The sequence below is a fragment of the Bombina bombina genome, chromosome 2 (assembly GCF_027579735.1).
Source record: "Bombina bombina isolate aBomBom1 chromosome 2, aBomBom1.pri, whole genome shotgun sequence".
NCBI lineage: Eukaryota > Metazoa > Chordata > Amphibia > Anura > Bombinatoridae > Bombina > Bombina bombina.
In genome coordinates, this window is record NC_069500.1 from 972542562 (window position 1) to 972569361 (window position 26800).

The following is a 26800-nucleotide window of genomic DNA, read 5'->3' on the forward strand; positions in this document are numbered from 1 at the left end:
GTGTTTGATATTTGCTAGAGATGACTATTGAGAGGAACATTCATGGGTGGGAAGGATTAGTGTTGTGTTTGATATTTGATGAAAATAACTGCTAAGATGAACCCTTAGAGGTAGAAAGGTAAACATAATTTATGTTTACCAGATAAACTCCTTTCCTTCCGGATAGGGAGAGTCCACTGCTTCATTCCTTACTGTTGGGAAATACAACACCTGGCCACCAGGATGCGGCAAAGACACCCCAGCCAAAGGCTTAGAAAATCCCTCCCACTTCCTCATTACCCCAGTCATTCTGCTGAGGGAACAAGGAAAAGTAGGAGAAACATTAGGGTATAAATGGTGCCTGAAGAATAAAATAAATAATAGGGGACCACCCATAGACAAGAAAAAAAACGGGCGGGGGTTGTGGACTCTCCCTATACGGAAGGAAAGGAATTTATCTGGTAAGCATAAATTGTGTTTTCCTTCCTAAGATAGGGAGAGCCCACGGCTTCATTCCTTACTGTTGGGAAAACTATACCCAAGCTCCAGAGGACACTGAATGAATAACAGGAGGGAAAAAAAAGGAAGAGGCGGACCCTATTCTGAGGGCACCACAGCCTGCAAAACTTTTCTCCCAAAAGCTGCTTCAGCCGAAGCAAAAACATCAAACTTGTAAAATTTTGAAAAAGTATGCTGCCTTACAAATCTAATACATAGAGGCCTCGTTCTTAAAGGCCCAAGAGGAAGCCACTGCTCTAGTGGAATGAGCTGTTATCCTCTCAGAAGGGTGATGTCCCGCTGTCTAGTAAGCTAAGCTGATTACACTCCTTTACCAAAAAGATAGGAAAGTCAAAGTAGCCGTTTGCCCCTTACGCTTCCCCGAATAGACAACAAAGAGGAAGATTGTCTATACTCCTTAGTAGCCTGGAGATAGAATTTCAAGGCACAAACCACATCCAAATTGTGAAGTAAGAGTTCCTTCAATGAAGGATTAGGACACAAGGAAGGAACCACAATCTCCTGATTGATGTTGCGATCTGACACAACCATAGGAAGAAAACCTAATTTAGTACGTAAAACTGCCTTATCTGCATGAAAAATCAGATAAGGGGGCTCACATTGCAAAGCAGAGATCTCAGAAACTCTGTGCGCAGAGGCAATAGCCAATAAAAAGAGAACCTTCCAAGATAATTTAATGTCAACAGAATGCAAAGGCTCAAACTGAACCTGTTGCAAAACCTGAAGAACAAGATTTAGGCTCCAAGGAGGAGCCCCAGATCTAAACACAGGTCTGATCCTAATCAGAGCCTTAACAAAGAACTGCACGTCTGGAAGCTCAGCCAGTCTCTTGTGCAATAAAACCGACAGGGTCGAAATCTGCCCGTCAGGGAACTAGCAGAAAGGCCCTTTTTCAGCCCATCATGGAGAAAAGATAAGATCCTGGCAACCTTAACTCTGTGTCAGGAAAAACCACACTCTTCACACCAGAATAAGTAGGTCCTCCACACCTTGTGGTAGATACACAGAGTAACTGGTTTATAAGCTTGAATAAGAGTATCAATGACACTCTCAGAGAAACCTCTCTTGCCTAAGACTAAGCGTTAAATCTCCACACAGTCAGCCTCAGAGAATCTAGATTTTGATGAACAAATGGACTTTGTATCAGCAGGTCTCTGCGACAAGGTAACTTCCATGGAGGAGATGAGGACATCCTTACTAGATACGCGAACCACGTTCTTCACGGCCACGATGGAGCAATCAGGATTACTGATACCCGCACTCCTGCTTGATGCGGGCCCCCACTGAAGGAAGAAGCGGTAATGGAGGAAAAAGATAAATGAGTTTGAACCTCCAAGACACTGCTAGTGCATCTATTAGATCCGCTTGGGGATCCCTCGAACTGTACCTGAGTAGCTTGGTATTGAGACGGGACGCCATGAGATCTATCTCCGGTGTCCCCCACTTGATGCATATCTCGGCAAACACCTCGGGATGGAGAGACCATTCCCCTGGATGGAAGGATCGCCTGCTGAGAAAATCCTCCTCACAGTTGTCCACGCCCGGAATGTAGATCACTGACAGCGAACAGCTGTGGACCTCTGCTCACTCCAGAATCTGAGATACTTCCTATATCGCCAAGGAACTTCTCCTTCCCCTCTGATGGTTGATGTAAGCCACCAAAGTTATATTGTCTGATTGGAATGTGATAAACTGGGAAGAACCCAGAAGTGGTCAAACCTTTAAGGCCTTGAAGATTGCCCGTAGTTCCAAAATACTGATCGGGAGGGAGGACTCCTCCTGAGTCCACAACCCTAGTACCTTTCTGGCATCCTAAACAGCTCCCCATCCGGATAGGCATTAAGAAGCATGTCCCTCGGCTGTCTAATACAATCTGTTGAGACAGATCTGAATAATCGCAGTTCAATTGCCTCAAAATGCACAGTTGTAAAGGTCTGAGAAGGAACCTGGCAAAAGGAATGATGTCCATGCAGGACACCATGAGACCAATCACCTCCATACACTGAGCCACAGAGGGACTCAAGGAGGTCCGGAGAGCAAGACATGCTGAAGTTAGCTTGACACGTCTCTGGTCTGTTAGAAATATCTTCATGGATATGGAGTCTATTATAGTACCCAGAAATTCCACCCTGGTACTTGGGATAAGAGAACTCTTTTCCAAGTTGATCTTCCATCCATGTGATCGAAGAAGACTGAGAAGGGACTCAGAGAATTCTTCTGCAAGACGAAAGGATGGTGCTTGCAGCAGAATATCATCCAAGTATGGGGCTACTGCAATATCATGAGTTCTGGCAATGGCTAGAAGAGCCCCCAGAACCTTTGTAAAGATTCTTGGAGCAGTAGCTAGGCCAAACAGAAGGACAATGAACTGGAAGTGCTGGTCCAGGAATGCAATCCTCAGGAACTGAAAGTGTTCCCTGTGGATTGGAACATGAAGGTTCCTTCAGATCTATAGTGTTCATAAACTGGCCTTCCTGAATTAAAGGAAGGATGGGCCTTATCGTCTCCATCTTGAAGGAAGGGACACTGAGAAATTTGTTTAAGCACTTTAGGTCCAGAATTGGGCAGAAAATTCCCTCTTTCTTTGGGACCACAAAAAGGTTTGAATAAAACCCCAAACCTCTTTCTTCGATAGGCACCGGGCCAACAACTCCTAAGGAGGATAGATCCCGAATGCACCCTAGAAAGGCACCCCTCTTTTCTGGTCTGGTAGACAGATTTGAGAGAAGGAATCTGTCTTTTGGCGGATGAGATTTGAAGCCACGGGTCCTGTACATCCTTGAACCAGGCGTCTGAAAAAAACAGAATTTATGCTTACCTGATAAATTACTTTCTCCAACGGTGTGTCCGGTCCACGGTGTCATCCATTACTTGTGGGATATTCTCCTCCCCCACAGGGAAAGGCAAGGAGAGCACACAGCAAGAGCTGTCCATATAGTCCCTCCCAGGCTCCGCCCCCCCAGTCATTCGACCGACGGTTAGGAGAAAAAAAGGAGAAACTATAGTGTGCCGTGGTGACTGTAGTGTATAGAGAAAGAAATTCTTCAAACCTGATTAAAAAACCAGGGCGGGCCGTGGACCGGACACACCGTTGGAGAAAGTAATTTATCAGGTAAGCATAAATTCTGTTTTCTCCAACATTGGTGTGTCCGGTCCACGGTGTCATCCATTACTTGTGGGAACCAATACCAAAGCTTTAGGACACGGATGAAGGGAGGGCGCAAATCAGGTTACCTAAACAGAAGGCACCACGGCTTGCAAAACCTTTCTCCCAAAAATAGCCTCCGAAGAAGCAAAAGTATCAAATTTGTAGAATTTGGACAAAGTGTGCAGAGAAGACCAGATCGCTGCCTTACATATCTGATCAACAGAAGCCTCGTTCTTGAAGGCCCATGTGGAAGCCACAGCCCTAGTAGAGTGAGCTGTGATTCGTTCAGGAGGCTGCCATCCGGCAGTCTCGTAAGCCAATCGTATGATGCTTTTCAGCCAAAAGGAAAGAGAGGTAGCAGTAGCTTTTTTGACCTCTCCTCTTGCCAGAATAAACTACAAACAGAGAAGACGTTTGTCTGACATCCTTTGTTGCTTCTAAATAGAACTTTAAAGCACGGACTACATCTAAATTGTGTAACAAGCGTTCCTTCTTTGAAACTGGATTCGGACACAAAGAAGGCACAACTATTTCCTGGTTAATATTCTTGTTGGAAACAACCTTTGGAAGGAAACCAGGTTTAGTACGCAAAACAACCTTATCTGAATGGAACACCAGATAGGGCGGATTACACTGCAGAGCAGATAATTCAGAAACTCTTCTAGCAGAAGAATAGCAACCAAAAACAGAACTTTCCAAGATAACAACTTGATATCTATGGAATGTAAGGGTTCAAACGGAACCCCTTGAAGAACTCAAAGAACCAAATTTAGACTCCAGGGAGGAGTCAAGGGTCTGTAAACAGGCTTGATCCTGACCAAAGCCTGAACAAAAGCTTGAACATCTGGCACAGCTGCCAGTCGTTTGTGTAACAAGACAGATAAAGCAGAAATCTGTCCTTTTAGAGAACTCGCTGATAATCCCTTATCCAAACCTTCTTGGAGAAAGGAAAGGATCCTAGGAATTTTAATCTTACTCCATGAGAATCCCTTGGATTCACACCAACAGATATATCTTTCCCATATTTTATGGTAATCTTTCTAGTCACAGGTTTTCTGGCTTGTACCAGAGTATCTATCACAGAATCCGAAAACCCACGCTTAGACAAAATCAAGCGTTCAATTTCCAAGCAGTCAGCTGGAGAGAAACTAGATTTGGATGTTCGAATGGACCTTGTACTAGAAGATCCTGTCTCAAAGGTAGCTTCCATGGTGGAGCCGATGACATATTCACCAGGTCTGCATACCAAGTCCTGCGTGGCCACGCAGGAGCTATCAAAATCACAGAGGCCTTCTCCTGTTTGATCCTGGCTACCAGCCTGGGAATGATAAGGAACGGTGGAAACGCATAAGCTAGGTTGAAAGTCCAAGGCGCCACTAATGCATCCACTAGAGTCGCCTTGGGATCCCTGGATCTGGACCCGTAGCAAGGAACCTTGAAGTTCTGATGAGACGCCATCAGATCCATGTCTGGAATGCCCCATAATTAGGTCAACTGGGCAAACACCTCCGGGTGGAGTTCCCACTCCCCCGGATGAAAGGTCTGACGACTCAGATAATCCGCCTCCCAGTTTTCCACTCCTGGGATGTGGATCGCAGACAGGTGGTAGGAGTGATCCTCCGCCCATTTGATGATCTTGGTCACCTCTCTCATCGCCAGGGAACTCCTTGTTCCCCCCTGATGGTTGAAGTAAGCAACAGTCGTCATGTTGTCTGATTGGAATCTTATGAATCTGGCCCTTGCTAGTTGAGGCCCAGCCCGGAGAGCATTGAATATCGCTCTCAGTTCCAGGATGTTTATCGGGAGAAGAGACTCTTCCCGAGACCATAGACCCTGAGCTTTCAGGGAATCCCAGACCGCGCCCCAGCCTAATAGACTGGCGTCGGTCGTGACAATGACCCACTCTGGTCTGCGGAAGCTCATTCCCTGGGACAGGTGATCCTGAGTCAGCCACCAACGGAGTGAGTCTCTGGTCTTCTGATCTACTTAAATCACTGGAGACAAGTCTGTATAGTCCCCATTCCACTGTTTGAGCATGCACAGTTGTAATGGTCTTAGATGAATTCGCGCAAAAGGAACTATGTCCATTGCTGCAACCATCAACCCTACTACTTCCATGCACTGAGCTATGGAAGGCCGTAGAACAGAGTGAAGAACTTGACAAGCGTTTAGAAGCTTTGACTCTCTGACATCTGTCAGGAAAATCTTCATTTCTAAAGAATCTATTATTGTTCCCAAGAAAGGGACTCTTGTTGACGGAGACGGGGAACTTTTTTCTATGTTCACCTACCACCCGTGAGATCTGAGAAAGGCTAGAACAATGTCTGTGTGAGCCTTTGTCTTTGAAAGAGACGACGCTTGAATTAGGATGTCGTCCAAGTAAGGTGCCACTGCAATGCCCCTGGGTCTTAGAACCGCTAGAAGGGACCCGAGCACCTTTGTGAAAATCCTTGGAGCAGTGGCTAGTCCGAATGGGAGAGCCACAATAGGTAATGTTTGTCCAGAAAGGCTGTTCAGAGCGGCAAGGAGAATGACTGGGGGGGCGGAGCCTGGGAGGGACTATATGGACAGCTCTTGCTGTGTGCTCTCCTTGCCTTTCCCTGTGGGGGAGGAGAATATCCCACAAGTAATGGATGACACCATGGACCGGACACACCAATGTTGGAGAAAGAGACAGTCTGCCGCTTACACGATCTGATCCCAGATCGGGGGCCACCCCTTCATGCCAATTTGTTTTTGGCGGGCTTCTTATTCTGCTTGGATTTATTCCTGGACTGAGCCGGCTTCCAAATACTCTTGGGTTGCTCTGACTTGGAGGAGGATTGTTGCCGTTGGGATTTGTCAGAACGAAAAGAACGAAAATTAGAAGATGGTCGTCACTTAGACTTGTTCTTCTTATTGTGCGGTAGGAAGGCACCCTTGCCTCCGGTAACCGTAGAAATAATGGAGTCCAGGCCTGGACCAAATAAAATCTTTCCCTTGAAGGGAAGAGAAAGAAGTCTGGACTTAGAAGTCATATTCGCAGACCAAGACTTCAATCAGAGCGCCCGGCGGGCTAGGACCACAAAGCCAGAGGCTTTCGCATTTAGGTGAATAATTTGCATGTTCGCATCACGGATAAAAGAATTAGCAATTCTCAGGACTTTAATTCTGTCTTGAATATCCTCGAGAGGAGACTCCACCTCAATGAGTTCCGACAAAGTCGCACCAGTAGGTAGCCGCTCCGGCAACCACAGCCGCCGGTTGAAACAAAAATCCTGCAGAAAGGTTTCCATTTTCTTATCCATCGACTCTCTGAACGAAGAACTATCCTCAAGATGTATAGTAGTACGTTTAGCAAGCGTAGAGATAGCGCCATCCACCTTAGGAATGGAGCCCCACAAATCCAGTTGAGAGTCCGGGACCGGGAACAACTTTTTAAAAGTAGACGAGGGGAAAAAGGAAGAACCAATTCTTTCCCATGCGTTCTTAATAATGTTTGCCATCTTAACCGGCACAGTAAAAGTCAAAGGAATTTTCCTGTCTTCGTAAACTGTCTAATTTAGGTATCACAGGTTCTTCAGGCAGCGTGGCCTCTGGAAACTAACGTAGACAGAACCTCCTTTAATAAAAAATGCAAGTGCTCAATTTTAAATCTAAAGGGCGGTTCCTCTGCAGCAGGAGGCTTAGACGCTAAGGATTCCGACCCAGAAAGTTCACCCTCTGAAGCTACAGAGGTTAACTCATCATCGGATAACTGGGACACAATGGCTAAATCCGATAAATATTTAGATGACTCCGGGTCAAGAGAGCTATGCTTAACCTTTCTCTTGTGTTTGTTAGAGCAAGGTTATGCACTGAGGGCCACAGACACCGACGTTTGTAACTGCGCGGCAAAGTCCGCAGGAAGAAGGCCCCCTCTGGATGGAGGATTAGATGTCCTACGGGGAACTGCATGCAGAGTAGATAATGTAGCAAGGGTAGTAATCTCACGGGACGCTGAGTCCTGAGAGGTAGACGGCTCAGAGGGACTAAGAGCCTTAGCAGGCTTGCCTCCCTTCTTAGACTTTATAATGGTGGAACATAATTGAGTGGGCGGGAAAACCACAGTCTCCTCACAATATAAATAGCTATGATTTAGAACAGAAGGAGTATCTTCTAACATGTCAGAGTCCTCCATAGCTCAGGTTATACCCACAGAAGGACGTTTTTTTATTGTAGAAAACTGCACCTTTATACTCCCAATGGCTGGGGCACTCACTACCTCCTAGACCCAGACAGTTAACAGAGAAAACACTCTCCTCAGGTTCAAATCTTAGCCGGAATGGAGGAAATGAACATAGACCACACCCGGTCACATGGAGTGCAGGACAGTACTTCCAGGGGCGAAACTACAGGGGGTGCAGAGGTCGCAGGTGCGACTGGGCCCCTGAGGGTGGGGGCCCAGCTTAAAAAAAAAAAAAAAAAAAAATGTATATATATATATTTTTTTTTTAATAAAAAAAACTTTAACCTACCACTGCCTACACTGATATCATGTGAGTGTGACATGACTACAGGGGTTAGTGTTTCTGTTTTACCCATTGGTGTTTATGTGTGTGTATGTATGTGACTGTGTGTGTATTTATGCATGTATGTGTGTTTGTTTATGTTTGTGGAACCAGCAAATTACAGACCTTATTACTACAGTATGGGGGGGTAGGGGGTAAACAGTGTCACTATACAGTACCAGTATATACAGTATGGGGGGTGGACCATGTCACTGACTACTGTGGTCACTTTATAAAGTACTGGGCGGGTAGGGTCAGGCCAGCCATCTCACCAGCAGATTACAGACTATGTCACTAACCTACTATATACAGTACTGGGGGGTTAAATAGTGTCACTGCAGACATGTAATCTGATTCACATTTTTTTCTGTGTTAAATGTAAAAAAAAAAATATGTATTAAATTCACCTTTTTTTGGAGGGGTGAGGGGCAATGGGGGGGCCCCTTCTTAGATTCTTGCACCTGGGCCCTGTTGTTTCTAGTTACGCCTCTGAGTACTTCCCCTGTTATTACAAGTACAGTAAGTAATAGGAGCGGAGCAACACCTTCAAAAATGAAAGTGAAACTTAAAAGTGGAACCTGTTTGTTCCAGCCAAAAACACACAGTGCATCAGACCAGGAAAAAAACATCACACAAAGCAGCATGTAAATAATACACTGATTAATTAACCCCAACTGTTCAATAAACCCCCTTGAGAGGATATTAACCCTGGATCCTATCAAAGTATAAAGGAGCCACACTGTGACCCTGTTGTAGCGTTTTGTGTGTAAAAATTTAAACTATCTTACATTCAGGATCCATGCTGTGGAACAGAACACAGCCTCTCAAGTATCACAGTCTTATAGCAGCGCTTCTGGACTTGAGTGAGAGAAAGCAGGCAGTGAAACTCGTCAACACTGATTGCTTAGGAGCTGTTAGCAGTAGTCTGGAACTTTTGCTGCATCTCCAGAATCTAACTTTCATCAATACTCTTACTGAGAGGTTGACATGACTACTTAAAACTCCAGTCCTATCTCAAAAGGCAGATACCCTTTTTCAGGACTCTCCGAATTGTCTGCCACTTCTCTGCCACCTCCTAACATGACGAAAGGCAAAGAATGACTGGGATAATGAGGAAATGGGAGGGATATTTAAGCCTTTGACTGGGGTGTCTTTGCCTCCTCCTAGTGGCCAGGTGTTTTATTTCCCAAAAGTAAGGAGTGAAGCTGTGGACTCTATCTTAGGAAGGAAAAGAGAACAGTATTTTATATTTGCTAGAGAAGTCTACTGAGGTGAACCTTCAGAGGTTGAAAGATAAGAGTGTAGTGTTTGATATTTGCTGGAGATGACTATTGAGACAAACCAGCAGAGGTGGGAAGGATAAAAGTGCAGTGTTTAATATTTGCTGGAGATGACTAATGAGCTAAACCCTAACAGGTAGGAAGGATGAAAGTGCAGTGTATTGCTAGAGATGACTATTGAGATGAACCCTAGGAGATGGAAAGGATAAGAGTGCAGTGTATTGCTGGAGATGACTATTGAGATAAACCCTAAGAGAGGTGGGAAGGATGAAAGTGCAGTGTATTGCTGGAGATGACTAATGAGATGAACCCTAAGAAGTGGAAGGATGAAAGTGCAGTGTATTGCTGGAGATGACTATTGAGATAAACCCTAAGAGAGGTGGGAAGGATGAAAGTGCAGTGTATTGCTGGAGATGACTAATGAGATGAACCCTAAGAAGTGGAAGGATGAAAGTGGTGTATTGCTGGAGATGACTATTGAGATAAACCCTAAGAGAGGTGGGAAGGATGAAAGTGCAGTGTATTGCTGGAGATGACTAATGAGATGAACCCTAAGAAGTGGAAGGATGAAAGTGCAGTGTATTGCTGGAGATGACTATTGAGATGAACCCTAAGAGATGGGAAGGATAAGAGTGCAGTGTTTGATATTTGATGGATTTAGACAATAACTGAGAAGGTATTTATTTGCCAGAGCAATGTTAGCTGCAATGTTGACTTAAACTTTTAAGCATCAAAATATAAATTTCCCAACTCAAGTTTGCTATAAAAAATAACTTGCATGTAAATTCAGCAGAACTTGCAACGACATATCACAATCTCTTGGAAATAAAAATGTTAATAGTTATTTCAATATAGAAGTGTCATAATGAATGAAGAACTACTTTAGCGTTTTTCACTTTACACTGAAATATGTGGCTATAAATATGGGTTAAAAAAAGCAACTTAAAGAGGCATTAAATTCATCAGGATATAATAACTGCAATGCAAAAGATCAACATACAACATCAATATTTTAAGGTAATTTTGTCAGCATGTGTATTGTTTGGCAGTCCCATGTAAAGCCTCATTAACGGTGTTTAGGGATTTCTGCGCTGATCTAGAATTCATTGTATAGCATGTAGGCGTGTCAGTATTAGTAATTTTCATTGTTAAATTACAGGAAAAGAAAGCGATACAAAAATGTTTTAAGCATTACATGGGGAACTGATTTTGAGTTTAATGTCCCTTTAATATGAAGGAAACTTTAATAATTTTATTTTTTCTTACTAGGGCCCTGAAAACCTATTTTTGTTAAGGTGACGTATTTCAAACATAAATAAACCTGCATTTCAAGACAATGAAAATAGCCACAATCAGTTGGTTTATTCATAATTATTGTCAGTCAGCGTAGCATTTTAAAAGCACAAACGGCACATTTTCTTAGAGTTGTTGCACATAAACCAGAATGTATTAGTATGTTACCTAAAACGTAGATATGATAGCGCAGTTCCTTTTTTTTTTTTTTTTTTTAATACCCTGAACACAAACATAAATGCAAATCTTTTGAAAGGTCAACAGTCTTGTCAAACAAAAGCTAAATGTAATAAGGCAAATGGTTACCTAGAAATCATTTTTTTTCATATAAAAAGATAAATTATTTACAGAAGCTTATGATTACTATTAAATTATTAAATTTAATTTTCTAGGAAGAGAAAACTGAAGCACTTAGGGACCATTAGCAGGCTGGTGTATGGCGATGTTATTACGTAAACACAAGCAAATCAATGACTGAGCTATTTATGTTAAAATAGGAATATCCTTCTCTCCCCCCCCCCCCCTTCATCCGGGAGAGACTATCCTAACTTCACTTCGGCCAATCTAAAAAAATTTGGGGCACCACCAAGAAACATGCCTTATAGTATAATAATTCCGTGAACTATATTCAGAAGAATTTGAGTCGAAGACCACAGAATGAAACATCACCTCCAGAGGTCATGGGTACTCTAGCAATAGGACACATTTGTATTCAACTTTTTGCAGATTAATGGATTTTTATGTTGAATTTACATTTTGTCTCAGATATGTAGATGTATTACCATATCTTTTTAATAAATTATTTAAATGTGAAAAAAAAAAGGAATAAGCCTGACCTGTACTTGAAAGGACAATATCAAACCTTGGCTCAACTTGTGCCAATGGGTGCAAGGTGAAAAATTAATTTTAACGGGTGTAATATTTAAAAGTCAAATTTCAGATCACCAACAATGAACTGTCAGTCATAAGCCAAGACAAGCTTCCTGCGGTGCGTACCTTGTTAAATGTGATTATAATGCTTCATTACCATGTAGCCATAGCCTTTATTTTATCAGATTTGTTAACAGTGGCATACAATTTGGTATAACTTTAAGAACCTCGGTTTGTTCTATGATTGAAGGGATATTAAACAAAAAATGTAAAGCTTATGTGTTCCAAAGTATCTGTTTTAACAGCTGAAGTGTATCAAACTGTTTATACTTTTTTCCCGTATTTTGTCATTTAAAATAGCTGTGTTTGCCTGTTAGAAACCACCAACTATAAACTATGAATACTTAAAAATACTATAAAAACAAAATGCAGGAAGCAGCAATCAATTTGTCAGTGGGGGTGGAAGAAATAGGTAAACCAATTTTCCTTTTTAATTGCTCTAAGTACTGGTCACTGTGTAAAGGCAGAGAGATAAGGTGGCCTTAATGTTTTTTGCAGCCCATTTATATGCCTAAAGACTTTAATCAGCAAAAAGAGCTATTTCCTAAAAGCTCAATTTCTGATATAATTTTTTACCCTGTAGTACTATAACAAATTATTGGAACACATTAAAGGGACAGTAAAGTCAAAATTGAACAAATGGATTGGATAAAACATGAGATTTCAAACATCTTTCCAATTTACTTTAATTATCAATTTACCGCAGTTTTCTTTTTTATTCTTTGTTAAAGAGTAAGCTTAGGTGAGCTGAGAAGCGTGCACATGTATTTAGCCATCTGGCAGCAGTATTTGAAATACATAGTAACGAACACTTCTACCATAGACTAATAAGCGCACACACATGCACACTCTTAAGCTCCTATCAGCCTACCTAGATTTACTCTTCAACAAAGGATACCAAGAGTACAAAGCAAAGTTGATAATAGAAGTAATCTGGAAAGTTATTTTAAATTGCTTGCTCTCTCTAAATCATGAACATTTAAATTTGGACTTTACTGTCATTTATTGGAGAAACCAAATTTACTATAAAATGTCCCTTTAAGAAATATTGCAATGTACATTCATTATTATTTTTTGTCTGCTAGCAGAATTGTTCTGAGATTGCATCTGTGTATAGGACAGTGTTACACAAAATCTCAAACTGCACGTTAGGACAGTGCAATGGATTAGCTTCATCATAGGAGTTGAGAAAAACACATTCCACCAGGCTTTTCAAGGTGTATATCCTTGGACTCTGCAAGATCAAAACCTTACACATTTTGCTAAGAAATGTTATAGTTTAAAAACTTTCTCTTTGTATAAAAAATGCTGTCAGTACAGTGGGTAATGTATTATACATACTATGTTTAAATAAACCAGAGACTTGTATACCCCTTTAATAGCTCTGTTTATAATAAATAAAATGTTTTAAACAGTACAATTTTCAAAAAATTAGATACATGTGCTTAACATTCCACCAACGCATAAGTATTGATATGAGAGTTAAATAATTTCTTCCTATAAACATTTATGAGAAAAGATATATACAAATATACTGAAATACTTACAAGTAATGTGTATTTTAAATTTAGGGGAAAAAAATAAAAGCTTCCTCTAAAAGATCGTAAAGGAACAGTCTACTCAAAATTAAACTTTCATGATTCAGATAGGGCATGCAATTTTAAACAGCTTTCCAAATTACTTTTATCATTACATTTGCTTTGTGCTCTTGGTTTTCTTTGTTGAAAGTAAACCCAAAGTAGGCTCATATGCCAATATCGAAGCCCTTAAAGGCCACCTCTTCTCTCAGTGCAAAAGGTTTTCACAGCTAGACAGTTCTAGTTCATTTGTGCTATATATATATATATATATATATATATATATATATATATATATATATATATAAAATAAAAACACTGTGCTCACTCCAGTGGAGTTATTTATGAGTCTGCACTGATTGGCTAAAATGCAAGTCTTTTTAAACAAATAAACTGAGATAAGGGGGCAGTCTTCAGAGGCTTAGCTACAAGATCATCCCAGAGGTAAAAAGTGTATTAACATAACTGTGTTGGTTATGCAAAACTGGTGAATGGGTAATAAAGGGATTATTTATCTTTCTAAACCATAACAATTCTGAAATAGACTGTCCCTTTAACCTTTTATTAGCAATAGCACTGTTGCATACAGTTAGTTGGTATAAAAATTTAATGTAAAAACAGAATTTATGCTTACCTGATAAACTACTTTCTCTTGCGGTGTATCCAGTCCACGGATTCATCCTTACTTGTGGGATATTCTCCTTCCCTACAGGAAGTGGCAAAGAGAGCACACAGCAGAGCTGTCCATATAGCTCCCCCCCTAGCTCCACCCCCCAGTCATTCGACCAAAGGTTAAGAAGCCAAAGAAGAAACCATAGGGTGCAGTGGTGACTGTAGTTTAAACAAAAAATTTTAACCTGACTTAATTGCCAGGGCGGGCCATGGACTGGATACACCGCAAGAGAAAGTAATTTATCAGATAAATTCTGTTTTCTCTTGCAAGGTGTATCCAGTCCACGGATTCATCCTTACTTGTGGGATACCAATACCAAAGCTTTAGGACACGGATGAAGGGAGGGAACAAGACAGGTACCTTAAACGGAAGGCACCACTGCTTGCAAAACCTTTCTCCCAAAAATAGCCTCCGAAGAAGCAAAAGTATTGAATTTATAAAATTTGGCAAAAGTATGCAGTGAAGACCAAGTCGCTGCCTTACAAATCTGTTCAACAGAAGCCTCATTTTTGAAAGCCCATGTGGAAGCCACTGCTTTGGTAGAATGAGCAATAATTCTTTCAGGAGGGTGCTGGCCAGCAGTCTCATAGGCCAAACGGATGATGCTTTTCAGCCAAAAGGAAAGAGGTAGCAGTCGCTTTCTGACCTCTCCTCTTACCAGAATAGATAACAAACAAAGAAGATGTTTGTCTGAAATCCTTAGTTGCTTGTAAATAGAACTTTAAAGCACGAACAAGACTATGCAAAAGACGTTCCTTCTTCGAAGATGGGTTAGGACACAGAGAAGGAACAACCATTTCCTGGTTAATATTCTTGTTAGAAACAACTTTAGGAAGAAAACCAGGTTTGGTACGCAAAACTACCTTATCTGCGTGGAACACTAGATAAGGTGAATCGCACTGTAAAGCAGATAATTCTGAGACTCTTCGAGCAGAAGAGATAGCTACCAAAAACAAAACTTTCCAAGATAACAACTTAATATCTATGGAATGTAAAGGTTCAAACGGAACCCCTTGAAGAACTGAAAAAACTAGATTTAGACTCCATGGCGGAGCCACAAGTTTATAGACAGGCTTGATTCTGACTAAAGCTTGTGCAAACGCTTGAACGTCCGGTACCTCTGCCAGATGCTTGTGCAAAAGGATAGACAGAGCAGATATATGTCCCTTTAAAGAACTAGCCGACAATCCTTTCTCCAAACCGTCTTGGAGAAAAGACAATATCCTGGGAATCCTAATCTTACTCCATGAGTAACCCTTGGATTCACACCAACAAAGATATTTCCACCATATCTTATGGTAGACTTTCCTGGTGACAGGCTTTCTAGCCTGGATCAGAGTATCTATAACTGACTCAGAAAAACCACGCTTTGAAATAATTAAGCGTTCAATCTCCAAGCAGTCAGATGTAGAGAAACTAGATTTGGATGCTTGAACGGACCCTGTATTAGAAGGTCCTGCCTCATTGGCAGTGTCCATGGTGGGACAGATGACATGTCCACTAGGTCTGCATACCAAGTCCTGCGTGGCCACGCAGGCGCTATCAAAATCACCAACGCCTTCTACTGCTTGATTCTGGCGATCAGACGAGGGAGAAGAGGAAACGGTGGGAAAACATAAGCCAGATTGAAGGACCAAGGCGCTAGTAGAGCATCCATCAATGCCGCCTTGGGGTCCCGGGACCTGGATCCGTAGAGAGGAAGCTTGGTGATCTGACGGGACGCCATCAGGTCCAACTCTGGAATGCCCCATAGTCAGCTGGGCAAATACCTCCGGGTGGAGTTCCCACTCCCCCGGGTGAAAAGTCTGACGACTTAGAAAATCCGCCTCCCAGTTGTCTACACCTGGGATGTGAATTGCTGAGAGATGGCAGGAGTGGGCCTCCGCCCACCTGATTATTTTGGTTACTTTCCTCATCCCTAGAGAACTCTTTGTTCCCCCCTGATGATTGATGTAAGCTACAGTCGTAATGTTGTCCGACTGAAATCTTATGAATTTGGCCGCAGCTAGTTGAGGCCATGCCTGAAGCGCGTTGAATATCGCCCTCAGATTGAGCTACAGATGGCCGAGGAATGGAATGAAGAACTCGGCAAGTAGTTAAAAGTTTCAACTTTCTGACCTCCGTCAGAAATATTTTCATTTCTACCGAATCTATTGGTGTTCCTAGGAAGGGAACCCTTGTGAGTGGGGACAGGGAACTCTTTTTGATGTTCACCTTCCACCCGTGAGACCTTAGAAAGGCCAATACAATCTCTGTGTGAGCCTTGGCTCTGTGAAAAGACAGCGCCTGAATTAAGATGTCGTCCAAATAAGGCGTCACTGCTATGCCCCGCGGTCTTAGAACCGCCAGAAGGGACCCTAGCACCTTTGTGAAAATTCTGGGAGCAGTGGCTAAACCGAATGGAAGAGCCACGAACTGGTAATGCTTGTCTAGAAAAGCGAACCGGAGGAACTGATGATGATCTTTGTGGATTAGGATATGCAGGTATGCATCCTTTAGATCCATGGTAGTCATATATTGACCTTCCTGGATCATAGGTAAGATTGTCCGAATGGTCTCCATCTTGAATGATGAGACTCTGAGGAATTTGTTTAGAAATTTGAGATCCAGGATTGGTCTGAAAGTTCCTTCTTTTTTGGGAACCACAAACAGGTTTGAGTAAAACCCCAGCCCTTGTTCCACAATTGGAACTGGGTGGATCACTCCCATTGTATGTAGGTCTTCTACACAGCGTAAGAACGCCTCTTTCTTTGTTGTGTCTGTAGACAGACGAGAAATATGGAACCTTCCCCTTGGAGGGGAGTCCTTGAATTCTAGAAGATATCCCTGGGTAACAATCTCTAAAGCCCAGGGATCGAGAACATCTCTTGCCCAGGCCTGAGAGAAAGTCTGCCCCCTACTAGATCTGGTTCCGGATCGGGCGCTACCCCGTCATGCTGTCTTGGTAGCAGCTGCAGGCTTTCTGGCCTGTTTACCCTTGTTCCAGCCCTGATAAGGCTTCCAGGTTGCCTTGGGCTGTGAAGCGTTACCCTCTTGCTTTGCAGCTGTAGAGGCTGAAGCCAGACCGCTCCTGAAATTACGAAAGGAACGAAAATTAGCTTTGTTTTTAGCCTTAAAAGGCTTGTCCTGGGGGAGAGCATGGCCCTTTACCCCGGTGATTTCTGAAATAATCTCTTTCAATTCTGGCCCGAAAAGGGTCTTTCCCTTGAAAGGGATATTTAACAATTTGGATTTTGACGACACATTGGCCGACCATGACTTGAGCCAAAGCGCTCTGCGTGCCATAATGGCGAAGCCTGAATTTTTTGCCGCCATCTTAGCTAATTGCAAAGCGGCATCTGTGATAAATGAATTAGCCAGCTTTAGAGCCTTAATTCTATCCATAATTTCGTCATATGAGGTCTCCGTCTGGAGCGACTCCTCCAGCGCCTCAAACCAGAAAGCCGCTGCAGTAGTTACAGGAACAATGCAGGCAATAGGTTGGAGAAGAAAGCCTTGTTGAACAAAGATTTTCTTAAGTAAACCTAACTTTTTATCCATAGGATCTTTAAAAACACAACTGTCTTCAATTGGTATGCTTGTGCGCTTAGCAAGTGTCGAAACAGTCCCCTCTACCTTAGGGACCGTCTGCCACGAGTCCCGCCTAGGGTCAGTTATGGGGAACATTTTCTTAAAAATAGGTGGGGGGACAAAAGGGACACCTGGTCTATCCCACTCCCTAGTAACAATATCCACAACCCTCTTAGGGATCGGAAATGCATCAGTGTATACAGGAACCTCTAGGTACTTGTCCATTTTACACAACTTCTCTGGGACCACCATAGGGTCACAATCATCCAGAGTAGCTAATACCTCCCTGAGCAAAACGCGGAGGTGTTCCAATTTAAATGCTAATGAATCTGACTCTGCCCGATGAGAAACCTTTCCTGAATCAGAAATTTCTCCCTCAGACATCAAATCCCTCACCTCCATTTCAGAGCGTTGTGAGGGTACATCAGATAAGGCTACCAAAGCTTCAGACTGCTCATAATCTGTTCTTAAAACAGAGCTATCACGCTTTGTAGGAAAAACTGGCAGTTTGGATAGAAAGGCCGCAAGGGAATTATCCATAACTGTCGCTAGTTGTTGCAATGTAATAGGGGCAGACGCACTAGAGGCACTAAGCGTCGCTTGCGCGGGCGTAACTGGTTGTGACACATGGGGAGAGGTAGACGGACTATCCTCATTACCTTCAGTCTGAGAATCATCTTGGGCCACATTTTTAAGTGCAACAATATGATCTTTAAAGTGCATAGACATATTAGTGAAATTGGGTCACATTCTGAGAGGGGGTTCCACCATGGCTTCTAAACACATTGAACAAGGATTTTCCTTAGTGTCAGACATGTTTAACAGACTAGTAGCATACACAAGCAAGCTTGGAAAACACTTTAATCAAATAAAAAACACAATTTGAAAAAAAAGTTACTGTGCCTTTAAGAAATAAAAAGCACAGAATTTTACAAAACAGTGAAAAATTTTCACAGTATGTACCTAAGGCTTTAATATGATTGCACAGCAAGTTTCAGAACGATTAACCCCTTAATGCCCAAACCGGAGCAGCCTAAAGCCAACAACCGGTTAACAAACTACAGCACCTTGCACAGCTTACTGCTGTGGCCCTTCCTGCCCTTAGGGATCAGTTTTGGGGAAACAAAGCTTCTTCTAGGCCCTCAATCAGCAGCAGGGCCCTACATGTGAAGCAGCATGAACTTGTCTTTCAAGCTAAATTAGGCCTCTCCCACTCCACTCCAGAGTTGTGAGGCCTACAAAAATCACTTCTAAGTGACTAAATTTATGCCATGTGGATAATAACCCCAGTAAAACACTCCAAAGTGCTTAAAAATGTGTCTCCAACGAGTATTTCTTAATAAATAATCCATTACCCTGCATTAGTGTCAACCAGCCTATTTAGCCCTGTCATGTAAGCATTCAATTCTATACTAAGTCTCAGAACATAGCTTACCCTCCCCACATGGGGATCTTGTCAGTCTTCTAGCATTATCTCAGTCTTGTCTAGAAATAAATGACTGAACATACCTCATTGCAGTCAAGCCTGCAAACTGTTCCCCCCAACTGAAGTTTTCTTGTACTCCTCAGTCCTGTGTGGGAACAGCAGTGGATTTTAGTTACAACATGCTAAAATCATTTTCCTCTCAGCAGAAATCTTCATCACTTTTCTGCTAGAGAGTAAATAGTACAAACCGGTACCATTTAAAAATAACAAACTCTTGATTGAAGATATAAAACTACAATTCTAACACCACATTCAATTTACCCTCCCTGAGAGAGAACCTAGTGCGTTAACGCGGCAAAGAGAATGACTGGGGGGTGGAGCTAGGGGGGGAGATATATGGACAGCTCTGCTGTGTGCTCTCTTTGCCACTTCCTGTAGGGAAGCAGAATATCCCACAAGGATGAATCCGTGGACTGGATACACCTTGCAAGAGAAACAAACCATTTTACAGTCTATGTCTCATGGAATTAAATGGCCTGTGCTATCTTTTTCTTTAGAATAATCATGCAGAAAATAAAAATACATTTTCTAGTCTTTTATGATGTATTTAATGTAATAAATGATTGCAATGATAAAATATCAATACATATGAATTGAGAAACTAGGACATTTTTCTGTTAAAGCCCTCATATTCTTTACATTTAAAATATTTCTGATTTTTTTTAATGAAAATTACAGGATTTGTTTAAGGCTTACCCAGTGTTAATATATTAACAGGTATGAGTTTTGTGTCAACACACATATTGAGCATGTTTTTGAGCTAGTATTAATAGTGTTTGTCTGTTATAGAAGTATTAACTTTTGCTTTAAACCTTGTTGGAATTTTAAAAATGTACAGATTTTTTTAACATTTTAAAAATGTCCGTAATTATTTTTAATTATATTTAGAAACTTACATATTTTTGAGACCCCCTGCCCCTTTTTTTTATTTTATTTATTTTTTATTATTATTAATATGGATGATGTTTAATTTTCTCATCCAATCACAAATGTTGCCACAAGGCTACATTATCTCCTCTCAGGTGTGTGCGTCATCTCCAACTTATAGAGCATGTGGGACCCGCTCTACGTGTCACAACAATGCAGAAAGGAAAACGAAAGATGGAGGAGGTTCCATAAAAAAGACGGTAGGATATAAACTATAAGAAATTTTAAAAAATTTAATTTACTATCACTTTGGCATGTTAACATTGTTTGGCTTTTATAAGCATTCATTACAATTAAGCTTTTTCATCACTGTAAAAACATTATTTTGCTAGACAATTTCTAATTGGTTTTAAGAAAATACTCTTGCATTGTAAAGTGTAAAATAATTAAAGTGAATGTAAATTTTAATGAATATAAAGATTTACCATAATTGCTATACTTGATATGGATAAGACAACTTTGTTTTATGCATTTTTGTGTATAATCAAATTTAATATATGTTACTGTATTCATTCCCCAATAACGTTATGTGTCTAATCTTCGAATGAACATATCGTTTTCAGCGGTAGATATAGCCGCCAAACTCCCCCCATCGTTACATTGGAGGCTTCTTCTTAAAGTCTTCAACCAATCAGAATCAAATCCTAGGCTAGATTCTTTACCCGTGTTCACGGAGACACTTTCTATTTCTAATAGCAAGCGGACTAAAATTATAATGTGCATGCGCATTAGAAATAGAACAGCGTCCCTGTGAACGAGGATTGAATTAAAAAAAGAAGGGGACGGAGGAGGAGGAGGAGTTTGGTGGCCATATCTATTGCTGAAAACTGTATGGGCTTTCAATGATTAGACTTATAACGTTAGTGATACTGAAGATGGGATGCGATGCAGGCGCATCTTTTTTTGTGGTTCTAAAGTATGGGACAAAGTTTTCCTGGGTGTTGACTGTCCCTTTAAAGTGAAGGTAAACTTTCATGAATCAGTGCCCTGTTTTTAAAAATACTATTATTAACAGAGGCACTTTCATTCTTGAAAGTTTACATTGCACCGTATTTTGAAAAATACCTTTATCTTCTGCTGTACTTACACAGCAATGACGAAGCCGGCTTCCTCCAATCACGGCGTAGCCTAATGAGATGAAGGCTCAGGGTGGAAGCCATGATAGGAGGAAGCCGGTTTTGTAATTTGTGACGTTTGTACAGAGGACCTGCGGGCAGGGGATCGCCGATCAGACTTTGCAGAAGATAAAGGTAAGTATTTTTCAAAATACGGTGCAATGTTAACTTGATGAATTAAAGTGCCCCTGTTTTTAATAGTATTTTTAAAAACAGGGCACTGATTCATGAAAGTTTACCTTCACTTTAAGCAACAATAATGAATAAGAATGGATACTGGTTTGTCACATAAGAGAGGAGATGATCAGGACAAATGTCTTCTCCAGAAGGAAACTGGTTTTAGGCTAGTGGATTAGGACTGTGGTTCTTCTAAGTTATTAAGATATATAGACCCTTTAGACCCTGGGTTCTATCCCTTATGTTCAATATAAAATAGTCATTGAACTAATATGACTTTGTTTTGCTATCAGTATAACTAGTTTAGCTCCAAATTTTCGGCTGTTAATAATATTTTTAAGAATACTTAAATGCAGTTGTTATACATTGGGACAATAAGTATATTTAACTTTGATCTTTATCATATATAGGTTATAGCGCTTAGAGTAGTGGGTTAATACTAGTTTAATTTGACTTTTAGTTTATAGTAGATTTGAGGTCACAGGTTCGATCCCGTTCTTGTCTCTATAAGAAACTTTGAACAATAGAAGTTTCTAAATTTACTTAATTTCTGACTTAGAATACTTTATCCCTTTCCTTATTATTTAGTTTTTATAGGAATCAGAAAAATAACAAACTGTCTTGTTAGGTGTAACTTGCTGACCCTCCCTATGTGTCCAATGCATCGTTGGGGGAGCTCTCATTTTTCTCAATTCGGCTTTTAGTTATATTTTAACGAATTGCATGCGCATCTGAGCACCATGTTTTTTATTTTGAATTAATATTATTATTTTGTAAACATATTTTATATATGAAATGTCACTTTATATACACACTTTTTGTTTTTTGAAACTCCCAGAGGCGTGTCCCAATTCTGGCCTAAAAAAGGCTGAGTTTAGGTTGATGAGATCAGCCCTGAGGAGTCCCTGCTACTCATTGGGATGAAACACGTGTAGGCAGTTGCAACAGCTGATTGCTTTGATGAGACGCCTGTCTTTAGGAAATTCCTACTACACCTCAAAGAATTGCAACTTGCTGGAGTGAATTATTACTTTGTTTTGCATCTTGTGCAACACAGGAACATTCACCGGATTTGCAGCTTCTCACCAAGGATTATGTTCTTGATTTACATCACAAAGGCTGTGAGTGCATGCTATGACTGTGTTGTTCTTTACAGGCAGTGGAAACTTACTTCATTTTTTCCTCCCGCAATACAAGTGGATGCCTGTTTACAACAGATTTGGAAGGACTTCCTTTAAATTGTGATGTGTTCATGCTAAATTCCGCTGCTTTAGTAATATCCTGTTTGTCAGAAGTTATGCAAAATTTACTATACAATATCCATCTTTAAAACACATAGATCCTATATTTATATCATGACAGTGTTGACCCTTAACTTTGGGACTGTCCTCTGATTTTGGTGTTGTGTTTTAAGACTTGGTATAGTTGTATGCTGCATATGATTGTGCAAAGCTTTTTCCTGTGTTTATATTTCACTCCAATTGGAAAATATGCATTCTAAAGTATTCTTGTGATTGTATTATTCTGGCTCAATGTTTATGTGAATTGCATAGATCCTCATTATATTATTATGACAACATTACCCTCATATTACTCTTTCTTTTGGGGTTGTCCTCTAATAGAGGTGTTGCATTGTCACTATTATATTTAGTCATTCATTTTTAAAACACTTTATTTTCCTATGAGACGTCTCAGCTTTTTAGCTCATATTTTTTTATTAAATTTTGTTTCAAATTACTTTTATGGACACATGACCTTTACTAAGAATTTTGTTGCTTTTTGTAAATAATAAAATTATGAGTGCCTTGCAAGCATTCTAGTTGTCAAGTCTTTATTCTGGGTTTCCACCTGGCTCCACACTCAGCTCTATTTATCTTAATACTTAGGTTGATACCTTGAGATATTTATATCTCTGTCTCTTTAAATGTGTATATGAGAGTGCTGAATTCCCTATCTTTTTATAAGGACTACTTCTCCTTATTTTCTCCCTATTTATAATAGTTTGCAATAATAAATAAACTATTGGGGAATGAATACAGTAACATATATTAAATCTGATTATTGTTCAGAAACTATTTTTAAACGTTGTCCATGTCCTGTAGAAAAAGTCAAACCATTCAGAAGATATACAGATGTATGCATTCATATTTTTTGTTCCAAATTAGTAATAAAAGGTTTAGGCCATCAATGGAAACTGGTATATCTTTTGAGTAAAATATTAAATATTTGTTAAATAGACAACAATTCCCTTCACAGAGGTTAAAAATAAAAATCCTCACTGATTCAACATTTTAAAATCTGAAAATTATCTCTCTGGCTTTTAATAATGTACTGTATAGTTAACATTTTATCTCTTCAGTTAACTTTTGTAAAACATTAAACTATTACATTCTGTAAACCTAACACTTTATAATTACACTAAATCCTTATTAAATGTAATTTCTTCAGCCTGGTAGAATGTGCAATGCTGCTGATATCGAACAGAATATAGAACTTAAAAAGGGTATAGCTACCCCTATTAAAATTAGGTACAATTGTAGATGGTAATAAATAATTAGCAAGTAAAATACAAGCTTTATACTCCAAATATGGATGGAGTATTATGCTGCAAAGAAATAAATCGAGAAATGAGGAAAAGAAATAACATTAAAATAAAAGGCTATTTTGAAATAACGAATCAAAGTATGCTACTCCTCTAAAAAAAAAATTTGACACACTGCTAAGCAGTAACTTTACAGTATTATTAATGACATATTATAAGATATATCAGTACCTTTAGAGAAACACAATAAATAGCATATTCCTAATAATGTCTAAGTTTAAAGGGACATTAAACTGTTGTGCACAACTACAAAAGAATAGTAACTACTCACTATGTTGTTGCATTTCATACAGTTCCTACGGTTTATTTCAGATCAGTCTTCCTGTTTTAATAGCGTAAAGGTGGCAGATACTAAAGCTCCACCTCTTCAAACTGGGGGCAGCCATCTTGGAGCACAAGCATTCTCACAGCCTGTGATGTAACAGTGCAAACTCACAGATCAATAATATTGCCCTCTTTTTTTACAGCTGCATCGTTTGCTTAGAATTAGTGTGCATGATACATGGTGTGAGCTTCATATTTTTGTGTTTTTTACACAGTTTTAGTTACACAAAATATATTTAAAAAAAAAAAAAACACTGAAAAGCAAACGTATAGCTCCTGCTTTGTATCATACACTCATACAGATGTAAAAATGTTGACAACCTCATTGATATGTAAATGCACACTGCTTTTGTCACAGGCTGTGAGAATACTTGTGCTCCAAGATGGTATATGAAGAGACAGGGCTTTAGTTTCTGGCACTTTTAAGCTATTAAAACAGGAAAACTGATCTGAGAAGAGCTGCAGGAACAGGATCAAATGCAATAACATACGGCTAGATTACGAGTTGTGCGTTAGGTTAAAAAAGCAGCGTTAAGAGGTCCTAACGCTGATTTTTAACGCCCGCTTGTATTAAGAGTCTTGAAGGTACAGGCTCACCGCTCACTTTTTTGGCCAGACTTGGAAATACCGCAAATTCACTTATGTAAATTGCGTATCAATGGGACTTGCATAGCGCCGGTGTAACGGTTGGATGAAGACTTCTCCCGGTAAGGTGATCTTCAAGGGGTTAGTGTTAGTTTTTTTTAAGGGGGTATTGGGTGGGTTTTAGAGTAGGGTTGGTTGTGTGGGTGGTGGGTTTTAATGTTGGGGGATTTGTAATTTTTTTTACAGGTAAAAGAGCCGATTACTTTGGGGCAATGCTCCGCAAAAGGCCCATTTAAGGGCTATTTGTAATTTAGTGTAGGGCTTTTTTTTATTTTGGGGGGGCTTTTTTTATTTTGGGGGGGGGGGCTTTTTTATTTTGGTAGGGGTATTAGGTGTAATTAGTTTAAAAATCTTATAATTTGTTTATTATTTTCTGTAATTTAGTGGGTTTTTTTGTACTTTAGATAATTTAATTGTATTTAATTTATGGAAATAATTTAATTACAGTGTAGTGTTAGGTGTAATTGTAACTTAGGTTAGGTTTTATTTTACAGGTACTTTTGTATTTATTTTAGCTAGGTAGTTATTAAATAGTTAATAACTATTTACTAACTATTCTACCTAGTTAAAATAAATACAAACTTGCCTGTAAAATAAAAATAAACCCTAAGATAGCTACAATGTAACTATTAGTTATATTGTAGCTAGCTTAGGGTTTATTTTATAGGTAAGTATTTAGTTTTAAATAGGAATAATTTAGTTAATGATAGGAATATTTAGTTAGATTTCTTTTAATTATATTTAAGTTAGGTATAGGGGTTAATAACTAATATAGTTGCGGCAACGTTGGGGACGGCAGATTAGGGGTTAATAAATATAGGTAGGTGTCGGCGATGTTAGGGCCAGCAGATTAGGGGTTAATAATATTTAACTAATGTTTGCGAGGCGGGAGTGCGGCGGTTTCGGGGTTAATATGTTTATTATAGTGGCGGTGGCGACTTGGGGGCGGCAGAATAGGGGTTAAAAAGTGAAGGTAGGTTGCGGCGACATGGGGGGCGGCAGATTAGGGGTTAAAAAGTGTAGGTAGGTTGCGGCGACATTGGGGCGGCAGATTAGGGGTTAAAAAAATGCAAAACTCGTAATCTAGGTGATAGTGAGTAGTTACTATTTGTTTGTAGTTGTACACAGCAGTTTAATATCCCTTTAAATGCATATATCATTGACACTAATTTGTAAAATGTAGAAAACTTCTTACACTGTAATGAAAATGGTCCAAGGAATAAGAAAACCATTGCTGATAAGTAACAGGTGAGAAAATGATTTGCTCACTGGATATGCATCCATTTAAATAAATATGGAAAGTCCCATGGTGTTTTAAACCCAAAATATGCGACTAGATTTAATGTGAATAACTTTGCTACTTTTCTTATATTTAACGGTCATACCTATCATTGTACACAATCTATCACTTTTTGGCATTTTCTGACGAATATTAACAAATTATATAGAGAGATGCATGCGTAAGATGCTCAAACAAAAATAACTATAAAATGCAAAGGCAGTGATTCCTTATTTATCATTTTAGATCTAAAGAGGAAAACAAGGACAAGTAGGGTTATAATTGTTCATATTAATGCAATCATATTTTGCCTACACATTTCCTTTAATTATTATGATTTAATTAAGCAAAGTAACTTTTTTTTAGAGAGACCTGAGGCATATTTAGAGGTGTTCATTAAAGGGGCATTAAATAAATTAATTCTCCTGTCAATGTTTACATTTGTAATACAAAAACATTGTAAGTTGCATAAAAAAATATATTAAATTTGTAAATGTACATGGGAAAAAAAATCTTACCGCTTTGGAGTGTTTGTTTGCCTCCAGAAAGAACGCCACTGGGCAGCATTCCTGTAGGCGTCAGACCTTTCAATGTCAATACACTTTCACTCTCTTCTCTAGGGAAAAAAAAATATTTAAAGTTATTTCCCCCCTCAAAAATGCATGTACGGGTTAAAGTATATGATCCAACAAACCCATTTACTACACATATGAATATGAGAGAGTGCGAGAGAGTGCGAGAGAGAGA

General features: G+C 39.9%; 1 protein-coding gene across 5 annotated transcripts in view; it reads right to left on the bottom strand.

The window, feature by feature from the left end:
- Positions 1–26800, bottom strand: part of PPP3CA (protein phosphatase 3 catalytic subunit alpha) — a 797611-nt gene that overhangs the window by 6831 nt on the left and 763980 nt on the right. For all 5 annotated transcript variants that reach the window (XM_053703487.1, XM_053703489.1, XM_053703490.1 and 2 more), the window contains one exon: positions 26572–26669. In XM_053703487.1, coding sequence (XP_053559462.1) covers positions 26572–26669 — 98 coding nt within the window. The remainder of the gene's footprint in view (positions 1–26571; positions 26670–26800) is intronic.